We start from the raw sequence: 15248 nt of genomic DNA, 5'->3' as shown, positions 1-15248 counted from the left end.
GTGAGTTATTAATGACATTATTTTCATTTTTGGGTGAACTAACCCTTTAAAAATGCAGTACATTACTACAGCAGCAGTGGAATATCATGCAATTACTATTGCATGATATTCCACCAGTCAGATCATGACTGGTGGTTCCCAAAACTCACATACACACACCAAAGATTTCCGAGATCTGTTCATCAACCTTCTGGAGAAGGTAATGCACTGTCACTGTAGATAAACTGCATACCATGAGGTGATCTCTGAATAGTCCCAGGTCAAGTGTGACAGAATGATTATCGGGTCTTCTTTCAGTTCATTGAACCATGCCGGTCAGATAAATGGACAATCGGAGACCTCAGACTTTTCCTCAAGCACTACATCAGCTCTGTACACATGCTTGAGGCTTTCAGGTTAATATATATGCATTTATGTGTGGTTGTGTTCTCTTTCTCATTCTAAACAACAACTACAAAAAACATTTGATTAATGAATGACAGGTTTTTTTATCCACAGGCATCAAGTAATATGGGACAGATACATGGATGTCATCAAAGCTGCATCTTGAAAATGTACCATGACTAGAACATGTTCCCAATTAGATTGACAAAATTTTTCTTCAAACCTTAAAAAAGCTAGTCGCCCTCTTGTTTGTAAATGTTGATACCTCAGCTCCTACAGTATTCTTGTACATTTGGGTTAACATGAGTAAAAAAAAAAAAAAAAAAAAGAGAAAAAAAGTGTAATCTACAAATCGGCCTTAATTGTTGTTTGTAAAAGTGCTCGTTAGGAATTTCCTTACTAACTTAATATTCAGGGCAATAAAAAAAGTTTTTTATTGGCATTTATGGATCCATGAAGAACCTTTAGCATCCATGGAACCTCTCCATTGCACTTAAGGTTCCTTATAGTGAAAAAAAGTTTCCATAAATTATTAAAATGTTCTTCACACTAAGAAATGGTTCTTTTAAAGGAATTTTTCACCCAAAAATAAAAGTGTGCTGAAAATATACTTACCTTCAGGCCATTCTAGATGTAGATGAATTTGTTTCTACATCTGAACGTATTTCTACACCTGTTCAGATTTGAAATTTGAGTGTAGCATTGCATCACTCGATCAGCAGTGGACTTTCTACAGTGAATGGGTGCCGTCGGAAAACAGTAATCCACCAGTAATCCACATGAGAAGTCTATAATCCATAATAACACTTGCTCCAGTGAAAAAGTCCATCCCCTGTTCTCTCACATCAGATCCACTGACGTATTTGTTTTAGACTGTTTTCACTCATAAACAGTGCTTGATCTGTGCATATTTCTCTCCTGATTCAGATGGGATTCAGATTTTTCCTTAGAAAAGCAGTTTAATAGAGGATTTTTGAACACAATTTGAAGTTTACAACATCTTAAGGGATTTACTATTAAAAAAACGTCGTTTTTCGCTTTACAAGACATGAATTGATAGACTACTGTTTTGTGCATTATTGTGATGTGTTTATCAGCTGTTTGGACTCTCATTCTGATGGCAGCCATTCACTGCAGAGGATCCATTTTCAATTTTTGGGTGAACTATTCCTTTAAGAACTGTTCACTGAAAGGTTCTTTGGGGGAACCCAGCAAAAGTTCTTCTATGGCATTGCTGTGAAAACCCACTTTTGAAACCTTTATTTTCAAGAGTGTATAGGAGGGTAATTATCTCAAAGTGTGCTTCAGTGTTTTCCCGCAGTGAAGCAGCGACGTGTTTGTGAGCTCAGCGGGTGTGGGTCAGCAGCAGGGGGCTACAGTTGGCTGGTCAGCTCTGAAGTGGATAGATGAGGAGACACTTTTACTACCTTATAAAAGGCCAGACCTAAGACAGCTGTCACCCCCTACAAATGGTCATGGAAAAGTCCTCAGAATTTCTGCAGAAGAGTCCTCATGGGAACTTTCCCTGCTGTTTCTGAAAGTAGGCTATCTCTGTCGTTTCCATCAAAGCCATTGTCTTAATGGTGCTCAAACCTTTGTGTAATGAAGACGCATGATGTCCCTGGCACCGGGTAGTGTTTTACAGTTAAATTGGGAGGCCTTCCCTCCTTTTTTACCCTGTTAATTTGTGTCTGCATTCCTTTTCGACATCCCCCAGTAAATATCCAGCAGTGTCAGATACAAGCAAGCTCTGCCAGGATGAAAGTTAATAAGGCAAAGTGTATTAAAAATGGGAAGTAATTAAGGCCTATGAATTGCACAGGTTTTGCCTAATATAACCCAGATGGATCATTTGAGGGTTTTTTTTCCTTCTGTGAGTGATGGATTTGGGATTTGGTCAGGAAACTATGAATTTGAATCCTTGGGGCCTGGAGGAAAAACAAGGCAGGAGGGTGAAGGGTGGCTGAGATGCATGGGTCGTTCAGGAGTAGGTGGAGGGAAAAAAGTGGGCTGTCCTAATCTCCTTTCTATAGCATTGCACCTTTTCCTCACATTTGCAATACACTTTCAAACAGCCATCACTGCCCAGGTCCTGTCTGCTGTCACAGAGCTCTAAAAGCAGTCTTCTAAACGCAGAGGGAGAGAGAAATCAATAGGCACAGAGACAGAAGAACGAAACAACTTCTGCTGGACAGACTTCAGAAAGTGAGTTTCAAACCATCTGTATTTGACTCCTGGGCATTTGCAGTTTGTAAAATTGAGCATAGCAATACATAAGCCAAGTGAGATCATTTAAGCATACTTGGAGAGAAAGACATTTGATAAAGCGTGCATGAGAAATTTAACATTTGTCATTCCAGGATTTAAAGCTCACTGTTTCCTTCAGTTTCCTTCCTTTAAAGCTCACTGTCATGAAATGAATGACAGAAATTTAGTCGATGCTTTCTAATCATGCTTAGATGTTACAGAATCGTTCAGTTTGAATTGAATACAGTTGTAGTTAATGACTACAGACATGACTTGTTTTTTGGACGAATCTGAGTTCATGGAATTGCTTGTGTCATATCCTGTAGAGGATACAGTTCAGATACTGGCCCATGTATTTGTCTCTTACACAGGCCAACTCTGCTGCTCCAGAACAAACAGTAGAGAAAGTCCCTAGAAATCAGTACTAAGTCATGTCAGTGTATTTACAGAGGACATCTAAAAACAACAAGTGATGTACAAGAGCAATTAAAACGGTATCATGCATTTAACCATAAAAGTGAACAAAGCTTAAAATAACCTCTCAAAACTATAGAGTAAGATCATCTTTAATCTTGAAATGTGAGTGTAGGCAGAAGTAGATTTAATGAGAGTCCAGGAGCGATAATGAGGGCTGAGGAGGTCTATGATTTGTTTTACAGCTATAAAAACAAATAATGAGGTCTTAAAATAAATTCTTAACTGTAGGAAAGAGAGGCCAGAACAGGTTAAATACTGTTCTAGCAGCAGCATTATGGACAGTATAAAGTCTCATGCTACACTGTAAAAAGTTGTAACTTGAAATGATTACCTCAAAGAGCTATTTTTATCCAGATTTAACCCATAATTTTATTAGTTTGTATAAACTGTGAATTGAGTTGATTATGTGATGTTAAATATATTGTATTTTACATGACCTAAGCCAGTTAATTTAAATGTTACTTTGTGTGTGTGTGTACAGTGTAGTCAGTAGTCAGGAAAGGATGGAGGTAGTAGGTGTGAATAACTATCTCCAGATCGCTGAATGTGAGGAATGGAAAATCCGTCATGCAATATCTGATTATATGCACCAACTTGCCTTGTTTCCAAGAACTGCTTAGATGGCAAGATCAAATTCACTGCACAGAATCCCAAACTTACATTTAACACTTATCATATATGCCATGGAGTAATATATGTTGAAAAATTATAACCATATTAATGTAAACCTAATCTCACTCTGATAAAAAGAGTGCATTTCCATGATGGTTCAGGCAGGTTTATGCTGGAAAAGTTTTTTTTTTTTTTTTTTTTTTACATACATTAATTAATGTATCATTAGTAAGCATGAATTGAGTATTAGACAAAATTACATTAAAATTACATTAATAAATTAAAATTGACCTAGATCTGTGTATAGTATCAATGATATATAGTTTTTATTAATGTTTTGAATTAGTCATACATCTAGTATTCATTAATATTTATTGGTTTAGTTAGTAGTACATCAAGTTAAATAAAAAATGAAGTTGTTATATGGCAAATAGATGAAACAAAATTAAAAAATAGTTATAATCCTAGTGACGACACCAGCACACCAATATCCAAAACCAAACATATGAAGGTGATGAGTAATGCTGGCCTTTTCAACGGGGCACTGTCACTGCTTCCAAATGTGCATTTGTGTACTATTCCTGTTAGCACGTTTATTTGCAGTTACCTTTGTTGTTCTATTTTTACAAGGTCTCACCCCCACCTGTCTGCTGCCCCCTCCTTATTTTCATAGAGGAGACGAAGGGGACTGAACAGACCCATTTGCACGTCTGTTCTCTCTCTCATTGTTCTCTTTGGTGTGAGAGTGTGCTTTAACGACAACTATACATTTGTTCATCCATCCAGCTGTGTGTGTGGCAGGGTGAATGTCCTGTACCCTGTAACTATGAAGGCCACATATGTGCTACTTTGCGTGGGTCTGGTTGTTCTTCCTGCTACAATCTGTCAGTCTCCTGCTGAACGGGACTCTTACACAGTAAGGAAATGTGACAATTTCTCCCTGTTCTTCTCTCTTCCTCTTCAGTCTTCATTCATGCTTGAACATTTACTTGTCTGCCTTGCTGCTTAATTCACCAAATATATACTGTATAGTATCAGGCATCAGTTTGCATTAAACGTCAGGTTCCTGTCAATATAAGTGTTTTAGTGTAACTGCTAATGATTAAAGATAACACATAATAAAGTGTGTTTTCTCTGCCAGGAGTGTACAGATGGCTATGAGTGGGACGTGCAGACTCAACTCTGTCGAGGTGGGTGGAAGGTCATGTGCCAGAGAAAGAGAGAGAGATGATGAGAAAGTGATGCATTTCTTCTTGTTGGTTAAATGTCACATGCAAAACCATGCATGCAATTCATATAAATGCATGGCTAAATTATGTGGATTATGTATTTTATCTCTATTTTTGGTTTGATGTTAATATACTTTCTGTCCCAGTTTAAACACGTTTAAATGTAAATGAGCTGCTGTTCTTTTTTTCTGTTTCTTATCTCGTGTTGTTTTTAAAGGATGTATATTTGTTTCATGTGTCTAGTATTTAATAAAACCTAAATAAATAAAAAGGACATACAGATGACTTGTAAACCTAAATTCTGTTCTCTATTTTACTTAGACATAAACGAGTGTGAGACTATACAGCAGGCTTGTCAGGGAGAGATGAAATGCTTTAATCACTATGGTGGTTACCTGTGCCTTCCTCGCTCTGCCTCCGTGATCACTGCACCTGAGCCCTCCAGCCAATCAGAGCCCAGTGTGCCTGTGGAGAGTAACGAGGCCTTTAACCCCTGTCCTGTAGGCTACAGGGCCCAAGGAGAGTCCTGTGTGGGTGAGTTATTTAAGGGCAAATGTAGGGAAAGCCTGTTGATAAGGTTTTATATTGTGTGTGTGTGTGTGTGAGTGTGATGTCCTGAAGCTCTTCATTATGCTTTGGACAGACATTGATGAGTGTGAATTGGACTTGCATGACTGTCAGCCCAGCCAGGAATGCATCAACACCGTGGGCACCTACACATGTCAGTGCCCTGACGGCTACAGCAAGATTGGCATAGAGTGTATGGGTAAGAGAAGAACCGATGTGTCTTAACATCTGTCTTTAAGATACGGATGCATCTTTTCTGTAGTGAGTATCTCCTCTCATCTGTTAGATATCGACGAGTGCAGGTACAGGTATTGTCAGCATCGCTGCGTGAATGTGCCAGGATCTTTCTCTTGTGAATGTGAGCCTGGCTTCCAATTGGCGGGAAACAACAGATCCTGTGTTGGTAAGTCCTTAAAGCAGATACATTTTCCAGCAAACAAAATTTGCTTACACAGTAATGTAATTACTGTAGTTTGGACCGGTTAATCAAAACTCAAACATAAAAATTTGTTGGTGATGTTGTTGGATTATTATTTTTTTTAATTTGTTTTGACAAGCTAAAGAGAAACTTACAGAGCCCCCGCACATGACATGCAAGAAAAAAATAAGTAAATTGTGCGCACAATTTACTAATTCATTCCCTCAATGTACTAAAACGTGCACATGATTATTATTTTGTTTCCTCAGTTTGCTAAATCGTCAGCAAAATTTACTAATTTGTTCTCTTGATTTATAAATCGTGTACACAATTTAGCAAAACAAGGGAACAAATTAGTAAATCGTGCGGACTATTTATAACTCGAGGGAATGAAATAGTAAATTGTGCACAATTTAGCCTACTTTTTCCTGCATGCCATGTGCTGGGCTCTGTAGAAACTAAACATAACATTCTCTAATGTTTATTTTTAGGGTTTATTTTATAACCATGAACAAGTTTTTTTTTTTTTTTGTAACCTAAAGAGAACATATATATAATGTTTTATTTGTATCACTATAAACTAACCTTCCCAAAAACACTGCACATGCAAAACATTTTTGAGTACACAAGCTTCTAAAATCTCTGTTCTTTGTCATCAGATGTAAATGAGTGTGAGATGGGAGCACCCTGTCAACAAAGATGTTACAACAGTTATGGTACATTTCTGTGTCGCTGTGATCAAGGCTATGACCTGGGACCTGATGGCTTCTCATGCAATGGTTAGTGCATAAGACTTCACCCAAATCATTTTTGACCAATTGATGATGGGCTGAATGGGCTGTAATTGGTTTTCTTTCTCTCCTCCCAGATATTGATGAGTGCAGCTATTCCAGTTTCCTTTGCCAGTTTCAGTGTGTGAACGAGCCGGGAAGATTCTCCTGTGTTTGTCCAGAAGGTTACGAGCTAGTTGGAACACGGCTCTGCCAGGGTATTGAAAAAAAATCCCTGTTTTTTACTCTTGACTCTTACAATCACATTTCACTTGGTCTGAGTTTGTCATAATTCTGTATGTAGATGTGAATGAGTGTGAGACAGGCACTCATCAGTGTGGAGAGGGACAGGCCTGTGTGAACGTCCATGGTGGACATCAATGTGTCAACTCCAACCGCTGCCAGGACCCTTATGTCCAGGTCTCAGAGAAGTGAGCCCTTTCGATTTGCGCAGAGGCAAAATCATATTTTGGCAATTTATCGTATTTAACACCCCTCTCCCTTTTTCCTCATGTCACTTTCTTTCTGTCCAGTCGTTGTATATGTCCAGCGGTGAAGCCAGAGTGTCGTGACCTGCCTTTCTCCATTGTGCATCGATACATGAGCATCACCTCCGAACGCTCGGTTCCCTCTGACATCTTCCAGATCCAGGCCACCGGCGTCTATCCTGGAGCCTACAACTCCTTCCGCATTCGTTCTGGAGATGACAATGATGACTTCTACATTCGGGTTAGTCAGAGACACACAACATCCTTCACACAACAACTTCTTATGTTACATAATGTGCGCTAGAGTAAATACTGGTGAAAATTGCATTCTTTTTTATTATATTACACAATCGTTCATGTGGGTCATGTTTTTGAAAGGAGTCGGTTATGCTCGCCAGGGCATTTATTTAATCAAAAAAACATTAAAACAGTAACATTGTAAAATGTCTTCAGTGTCACATGATTCTTCAGAAATCACTCGAATGTGCTGATTTGGTGCTCAAGAAACATTTCTGATTATTATCTTCACATATTATTATTATTATGAAAATAATAATTTTTTCATAATAATAATTGAGTGTAAGCCATGTGGAAAATTCTGTGAAATTTGTGAATTTAAGATTATTTGATGAAAAGAAAGCCCAAAATTTGAAATTCACATTTTTATTTGAAATAGACACATTTTGTCTTTACTATCAATTCAGATCAATGCATACATTCTAAAGAAAACATAATGGACCCAAAAACCTGATCACACATTTGTTTATATTGGTTAGTGATTTAAAAAAGTGCATAATCTCAAATATTTTTGTCTTACTTAAAGGGATAGTTCACCCCAAAATGAAAATTTGATGTTTATCTGCTTACCCGCAGAGCATCCAAGATGACTGTTTCTTCAGTAGAACACAAACCAAAGATTTTTAGCTCAATCCATTGCAATCTATCAGTCTCATAATGTAAGTTGATGGGAATCACAGCTATAACATACAATAAAACAAAAACAAAAAATACTCAAACATACACAAACAAAAATAAATTAAACCCTGCGGCTCCTAACGACACATTGATGTGTAAAGACACAAAACGATTGGTCTGACCAAGAAACTTAACAGTTCTAAGAGTTCTAACAGTCCGGACATTGCATGAATCAGACGTAGAAAAACAATATAAATACTGTTCAGTTTCTTGCACAGGCTGATTGCTTTGTATCTTTACACATCAGTATATCTCCACAAGCTGCAGGGTTTAATTTGGTTTTGTTTGTGTATGTTTCTTTTGTTTTGTTTTTTATGTTTTAGCTGTGAATTCCCATCCACTTACATTATACAACTGACAAACTAAAACGGTTTGAGTTAAAAATCTTGGTTTTTGTTCTGCTGAAGAACAAAGTCACCTACATCTTGGATGCTCTGGGGGTAAGCAGATAAACATCAAACTGTCATTTTCTGGTGAACTATCACATTAAAATGTCCAGTTCTTTGTTTGAAGCTAGATTTTAGGCTTTGAAACTCCCAAAACTTTTAGTTTGTGTTTAAATCTCAGAATTGCATTGTGGTCTCATACTTTTGGACTCATTTATTTTTGTTCATTTCTTGTTCCCAGCAAATCAACAACATCAGTGCTATGTTGGTTTTGGCCAAAGCAGTGACTGGACCGAAGGAGTACGTCATCGATCTGGAGATGGTGTCTGTCAGTCCTCTCGTGAACTACCAGACCAGCTCTGTTCTGCGTCTCTCTGTTTATGTTGGGCCTCATGCATTCTGAGAGAGATGGAGAGACAAACATAGGAAAAACACTGTATGAATACAGTATATACAATGCAGTATATACAAGAATATCTTTATTCATTCTATTTCTGCTTTTGTGTGATAAAATTGGCAACATATTTCCACAAATCACCACCTTAATGATGTGAAATGATCTTTTTTTGAGGCTGACTGCAGGCCGGTGACTGCAGGCCTATTCTGGGAAGCGCTAAAGCATCTGAACATTCATTCCTCTCACTTTGTCACCATGGACTCATTCTCACACATACATGCAGCGTACAAGCACACACCATAAACACACACATATCTGCTGCAGATATTTCAGAAAAAAACATCAGGATAGAATTTCATTTTAATCGCCATTTATCGAAACAAAATTGTTTTTTTTAATTATCTAAGCTACATACAATACACATTCCAAAGAACTTTTGTAATTGCATTTATGTAGTGTAATACTGTGTCATTTCAGAAAACACTAACACACTAAAGACAAATCCAGGTTTCTATAAGCCTTAAATGAGAACTCATTTTTATTTTACGTTTTTTTTTACATCAAGTGTTGCAAATTCTCTGATGCTTATTGAATTCTGTACTTCTACTTGTTTACTCAGACTACGGAATTAAAATTATACAAAAATCTTTTTCTTTACTTTTATTTTTTGCAGAATTTCATTGTTAAAGTAAAAAAAAAACTGTGTAAAAGTAATACATTAAAGAAAAACAATTCTAATCCTCCCTTCACATCTTTTTCTGATGATCTTTTTCTTCTTTATTTTTCTTTTCTTGTCTGTAGGCTAAAAAACACCCAGTTTGGTGTAGATGCTAATAATCTGGTTAAAATATGAGTGTTTATAGTAAGTACAAATGAAATGTATTGCTCAGGTGTCTCCACATGGTGACAGTCTTAACACATGCTGAGTTTTACCTGTTTTGCTATTAGCTGAAAGGACCATTATTACGGTCTCGTTTTAGGGTAAAAGTGGACAAAAATAAACTTATATAATTTTATGGTTGTGTTATTTTAGGGCTACTGTACCTTGGAGCTACTGTAACTAATAACAATCATTTTTCATTTTGGAAATCCTACATCTTTACTTGAAGATCTAGAAAGCTTTAAAGTTGTCCTGTAGATTTAAATTGACCTCTTTTACCTCATTTAAAATTGACTTCACTGACAATAAGTAAGGACAGGAAGAAGTTAATGAATAAAAAGTAACAGAGTGACAACAATCTGAAAATCGCTACCTTTAAAGCTGCGGTAGGTAACTTTTGACGCTCTAGCGGTTAATAAACAGAACTGCTTGCGTCTTGCGGAAGAACATCGTAGCCGGAACTACTTCTCTCTGTTTATGTCTATGAAGAATCACAAAGGTACTGGGTTACTCCGCAGCTCTGATTGGTTGTTTCTTAACGGGAGCGGATGAATTTCTGCAAATGGCAATAGGACCACTGGGAGGAGCCAGAGGAGCTTGATGTTTTCGCTGATTATCTGTCTCGTATTCTACTGTCAGGACATAATGACAGGTTTAACAAATATGTAAAACTATATTTTTACAAATATATATAGTTACCTACTGCAGCTTTAAATGCTAATTGGAGTGTGTTTTGACTGCACTTCTCACACAGACTGCCATTCTCAAGAGTGCTTTATTGCTTCACATCTGTTAACAAACAACATAATGCAATGTAGCTAAATGGCGCCCTCTCTTGGTTAACTGTTACTATAGTCAGTATCAGTACATCTCCCTTTTTTTTTTTTTTTTTTTTTTTTTTTTTTTTTTTTTTTTTTAACAACAACTTAACAATACTTTCTCCTTATAACAAAAGAAGAAGAAGAAAAAAAAAATTATATATTAAATCAAAATCAACACTATCTTGCCGTATATTAAACATTAACTGCAAAAAACTTGTTGCATATTCAACAATACATAGTAAATACTATGTTTTACCAACATAACTTAACACTCTTCTATCAGTCTCTTTGGTTTCACTGCATGACGACGTGGTCTTCCCCCACCTGCTTCAGTGGAAGGTAAGGGTTCTGCAATGTTCCCAGTGATGGATGTAGAGCTAGGTGAGTCTTTTTCTACTTGTGCTTGCTCTATCAGTCCATCAGAAATTACTGTATCTGTATTTTCCATACAGGTGCTTGGCACTTTCAGCAGGTGACGACGATTTCTTCGCAGTGTGTTACCATACTCTGTAAGTACCTCGTAGGATCTTGGTGTAGTCTCTTTGATAACCTCTGCAACCGGTCCCCATTTTCCATCACATCTGACACGTACCATGTCCTTTTGTTCCAGTCGGCATAACTGTTTGGCATTCTTGTCATAAGCTCTGCTCTGGCTGTTTGTCTTTGCATACTCTCCATGTCTTTTCTGAAGCAGGTGTTCTGCTGAGGGTAGCCGTGTTCTCAGCTTCCTGTTCATGAGAATTTCACCTGGAGACCGTCCACATTCAAGAGGTGATGCTCTGTAGTTTAGCAGTGCTAGATATGGATCCTCTCCAGTTTCAGCAGCTTTCTTTAGAAGACGCTTGACAATCTGTACTCCTTTTTCAGCCAAGCCGTTTGACTGCGGGTACAGGGGACTTGATGTTACATGTTCAAACCCATAAGTCTCTGCAAAGTCTCTGTAGTCCTGACTACTGAACTGTGGTCCGTTGTCACTCACCACGGTCACCGGAATTCCATGTCGCGCAAAGATGGCTTTAGTGTGTTTTATCACCTGCTGTGCTGTTGTGTTAGTCAGCATCGCCAGTTCAGGGTAATTTGACTTATAGTCCATGATGACCAGGTAGTCTCTCCCTGCTAGGTGAAATAAGTCCGTTCCGACTTTTCTCCATGGTTCCTCTGGTTTATTATGGGCCATAAGGGGTTCTTTTGCTTGCTGGTACCTGTGCCGCTGACATGTCTCGCAGTGCTGCACCAGTACTTCTATGTCCCTGTTCATGTGTGGCCAGTACATCAAAACTCTTGCACGTCTCTTGCATTTTTCAATGCCTAAGTGCCCTTCATGCGTGAGTTTTGCCATTTGTGAGCGCATGGAGTTAGGTATGACAATCCGTTTACCTCTCAGGAGCACCCCTTGCACGACTGAAAGCTCTTCTTTAAAGCTCTGATATGGATTTGACAACTTTTGGTCATTTGGCATGTGGATTTTTCCAATTACAGCTTGTAGCTCACTGTCCTCTGCCGTTGCTTTAGCAATCTGTCTCCATTTCTCCTCAGACACTGGTATGTGTTTCTGAATGCAGTCAACATGAACCTGCACTTCATGTTCTGTGTTACTTGATCCTGTATGGGTCAAAGATGCTCTACTGAGTGCATCTGCCATTACCAGGTGCTTCCCTGGTGTGAACTCGAACGTCAGGCTGTATTTCTGGAGACGGAGCATTAACCGTTGGATGCGAGGAGGAGCATCTCCTAGTGCCTTTGTTGAGATCGCTATTAGCGGTTTATGATCAGTTTCAAGTACCACTTCTCTTCCATAAATGTATTCATGGAATTTTTCACATCCAAAAACTGCTCCTAATGTCTCTTTTTCAATTTGTGCATAGTTTCTTTCTGCCTCTGTCATCGTACGTGATGCATATGCCACTGGAAACCATGCTGTGTCATGTTTCTGAAGCAGAACTGCTCCAAGTCCATCCTTTGAAGCATCTGTAGATACTTTCACTGGAAGCTCAGGATCAAAAAATTTTAGCACTGGTTCTTTTACTAGGCTGTTCTTGAGCATGTCCCATTCAGTCACATGTTCATGCTCCCACCGCCACTCAGTTCCACTTTCCAGCAAACTTCGCAATGTCTTTGTGTTGGCCGACAGATTTGGAATAAATCTTCCCACATAATTGACTAAGCCTAATGCACGTTGCAGCTCAGTCTTGTCTTTGGGTTGTGGCATTTCTTTTATAGCCTTTACTTTTTCGGGGTCTGGTTGTATCCCAGCAGCAGATAGTCTGTCTCCTAGGTAAGTAATGTCTCTCACCCCAAACTGACACTTTTGTTTGTTCAGTTTCATTCCTGTTTTTCGTGCTTGTGCCATCACCTTTCTCAGTCGCTCGTCATGTTCTGCCCTTGTAGCACCCCATACGACTACATCATCCAGGAAAACTCCCACACCTTCCATTCCATCGAATATTTGCTGCACAATTCTATGAAAAACCTCTGGTGCTGAGGCAATTCCAAAAGGCATACGTAGGAAACAATGTCTACCAAAGGGAGTGTTAAATGTGCACAGTGTTGCACTTTCCTCATCCAGTTTAACTTGGTAGAACCCTGATGATGCATCCAGCTTGGAAAAGAGCTGTGCTCCAGCCATTGTGCTTGTGATGTCTGATTTAGTTGGCAACTTATAGTGCTCTCTTTTGATCCATTTATTCAGATCTCTTGGATCGATACAAAGTCTCAGATCACCATTCTTTTTTTCCACAATGACAAGAGAATTTACCCAGTCAGTAGGTTCTTCTACTTTTCTTACAATCCCTTTGTCTATCAAGGTATTCAGTTCTTTTCTCAGTCTTTCTTTCAGGGCTATTGGCACTTTTCTTGCTGCATGGATAACTGGTTCTGCATTTTCCTTCAGCCGAATTTTGTACTGATTAGGTAAGCAACCGATACCCTGGAATACATCTTTGTACTCTCTCACTATCTCTGAGGTAGAATCTGCACATATCTCCTTTCTTTTGCTATGTGCCGCGCCTCTAGTGGTCACTAGAGCGCTATCAATGACATGGACCCTCTTTATAAGCCCAAGTCCTTCACTTGCTTTCAGACCTAAAATCGGCTGCCTGTCCTCCTCCACCAGAACAAACAGTGCATTTATGGTGCGTCCTTCTCCTGAAAGACTCGCTCTGAAAACACCCATATGTGGAATCGGCTGATCGTTAAATGCTCTCAAGTCCAATTTTTTGGGTCTCACTTTTGGCTTTTTGTTCATCCTGTTATAATATTTCCTCGGCATGACATTTACTTGTGCACCTGTGTCAATTTTCATTGGCACCGTCACACCATCCACCATCAAAGGTGCTATCCATTCATCATTGCTACAGTCCTTATCAGACAGGATTGCTGCATCAACATACAGTGGTTCTTCGTCCTCACTATCACTTTCCTCTTGTTTCTGTCCGACTGTATGCACTTTTTTCTTTGTGAGACAGGACCTTGCAAAGTGATTTTTTCCTCCACACTTTCGACATTCTTTGCCATAAGCTGGACATTCTTTTGGAGCATGTTTACCTCCACATCTCTGACAGTCTCTGCCCTGAGGTTTCACTTTGTATTTCTGTGTTTGTCGCTTATCAAATCTTTTCTTTTGCTTTTGCACTGTATCAACAGCAGCAATTTCACTTTCGTTTTCAAACGACTTCAGTTGTATCTTTGCACTTTCTGCAGCTTGACATATCCCAACTGCCTTTTCAATGGTAAGTTCTGTTTCTTTTAGTAACAGCATCCTTACTCTTTTGTCTTGCACTCCTATTACAATTTGATCTCGTATCATTGAATTGCACAGTGTGCCGAAATTGCAGGATTGACTCTTAAGGCGCAAGTCTGTCACATACTGTTCTATTGATTCAGTCTCTTTTTGCATTCTGTTCCTGAAGACATACCGTTCATATGTTTCGTTCTTCCTCGGCGTGCAGTAATCTTCAAACTTGCTCAGTACTGCGGGCAGTGTGTCTCTTTCCTCCTCCGAAAAGACAAACGTGTTGTACACATCTAATGCAGCCCGACCAGCTACAGTTAGCAGCAAAGCTATCTTCCGTCGATCGTTTCTTTCATCGAGTCCAATAGCTAACAAATAAAGCTCAAAACTCTGTCTAAAGGCTTTCCAGTTCGCATGGACGTTACCCGTCAACTTCAACTCGTCCGGTGGGCGTATATTATTCATTTCACTCATTTTTTACGAGTTAACTCCTGGTACCATGTTTTGACTGCACTTCTCACACAGACTGCCATTCTCAAGAGTGCTTTATTGCTTCACATCTGTTAACAAACAACATAATGCAATGTAGCTAAATGGCGCCCTCTCTTGGTTAACTGTTACTATAGTCAGTATCAGTACAGAGTGTACCAAAATGGCTTGTGTTTTTGCAGGACATTCATTAACATCATTTCATCAATGGACTGGTCATCTCACTTGATTTAGAACAATGGCGAAACGAGTAGGACGTTTTGTTTGAGTCAGCGTCTGATTTATAACTGCTATGTGTGTGAAAGGATCTGTGTGTTAATTATAACGGCATGTAGTGTATTGTCAAATGATAAGTGTGAATTTAGCCTAGTGTAGCTC

General features: G+C 38.7%; 1 protein-coding gene across 2 annotated transcripts; it reads left to right on the top strand.

The window, feature by feature from the left end:
• The first annotated feature begins 2288 nt into the window (after positions 1–2288).
• Positions 2289–9699, top strand: fibpb (fibroblast growth factor (acidic) intracellular binding protein b). 2 transcript variants are annotated; one of them, XM_052537039.1, is made up of 11 exons: positions 2289–2589; positions 4522–4636; positions 4862–4910; positions 5271–5483; positions 5593–5715; positions 5803–5919; positions 6594–6713; positions 6803–6922; positions 7009–7135; positions 7238–7433; positions 8795–9699. In XM_052537039.1, exons 2-11 carry the CDS (start codon positions 4547–4549, stop codon positions 8954–8956), a joined length of 1317 nt encoding a protein of 438 aa, XP_052392999.1. In that variant the 5' UTR covers positions 2289–2589; positions 4522–4546; the 3' UTR covers positions 8957–9699. The 2 variants fall into 2 exon arrangements, with proteins under 2 accessions (XP_052392999.1, XP_052392998.1); XM_052537038.1 differs by having other exon boundaries at positions 2301–2589; positions 4507–4636.
• The last annotated feature ends 5549 nt before the right edge of the window (positions 9700–15248 follow it).

The sequence above is a fragment of the Carassius gibelio genome, chromosome A21 (genome assembly GCF_023724105.1).
Source record: "Carassius gibelio isolate Cgi1373 ecotype wild population from Czech Republic chromosome A21, carGib1.2-hapl.c, whole genome shotgun sequence".
Classification (NCBI taxonomy): domain Eukaryota; kingdom Metazoa; phylum Chordata; class Actinopteri; order Cypriniformes; family Cyprinidae; genus Carassius; species Carassius gibelio.
Note: the sequence above shows the minus strand (reverse complement) of the source record. Positions and strands in the feature narration are given on the sequence as shown.

Coding starts and splice junctions, on each gene's coding strand:
- fibpb (XM_052537039.1), top strand. CDS start 4,547: ATGAAGGCCACATATGTGCTACTTTGCGTGGGTCTGGTTGTTCTTCCT. Junction 4,637..4,861: donor CTGAACGGGACTCTTACACA/GTAAGGAAATGT, acceptor TTTCTCTGCCAG/GAGTGTACAGATGGCTATGA. Junction 5,920..6,593: donor AAACAACAGATCCTGTGTTG/GTAAGTCCTTAA, acceptor CTTTGTCATCAG/ATGTAAATGAGTGTGAGATG.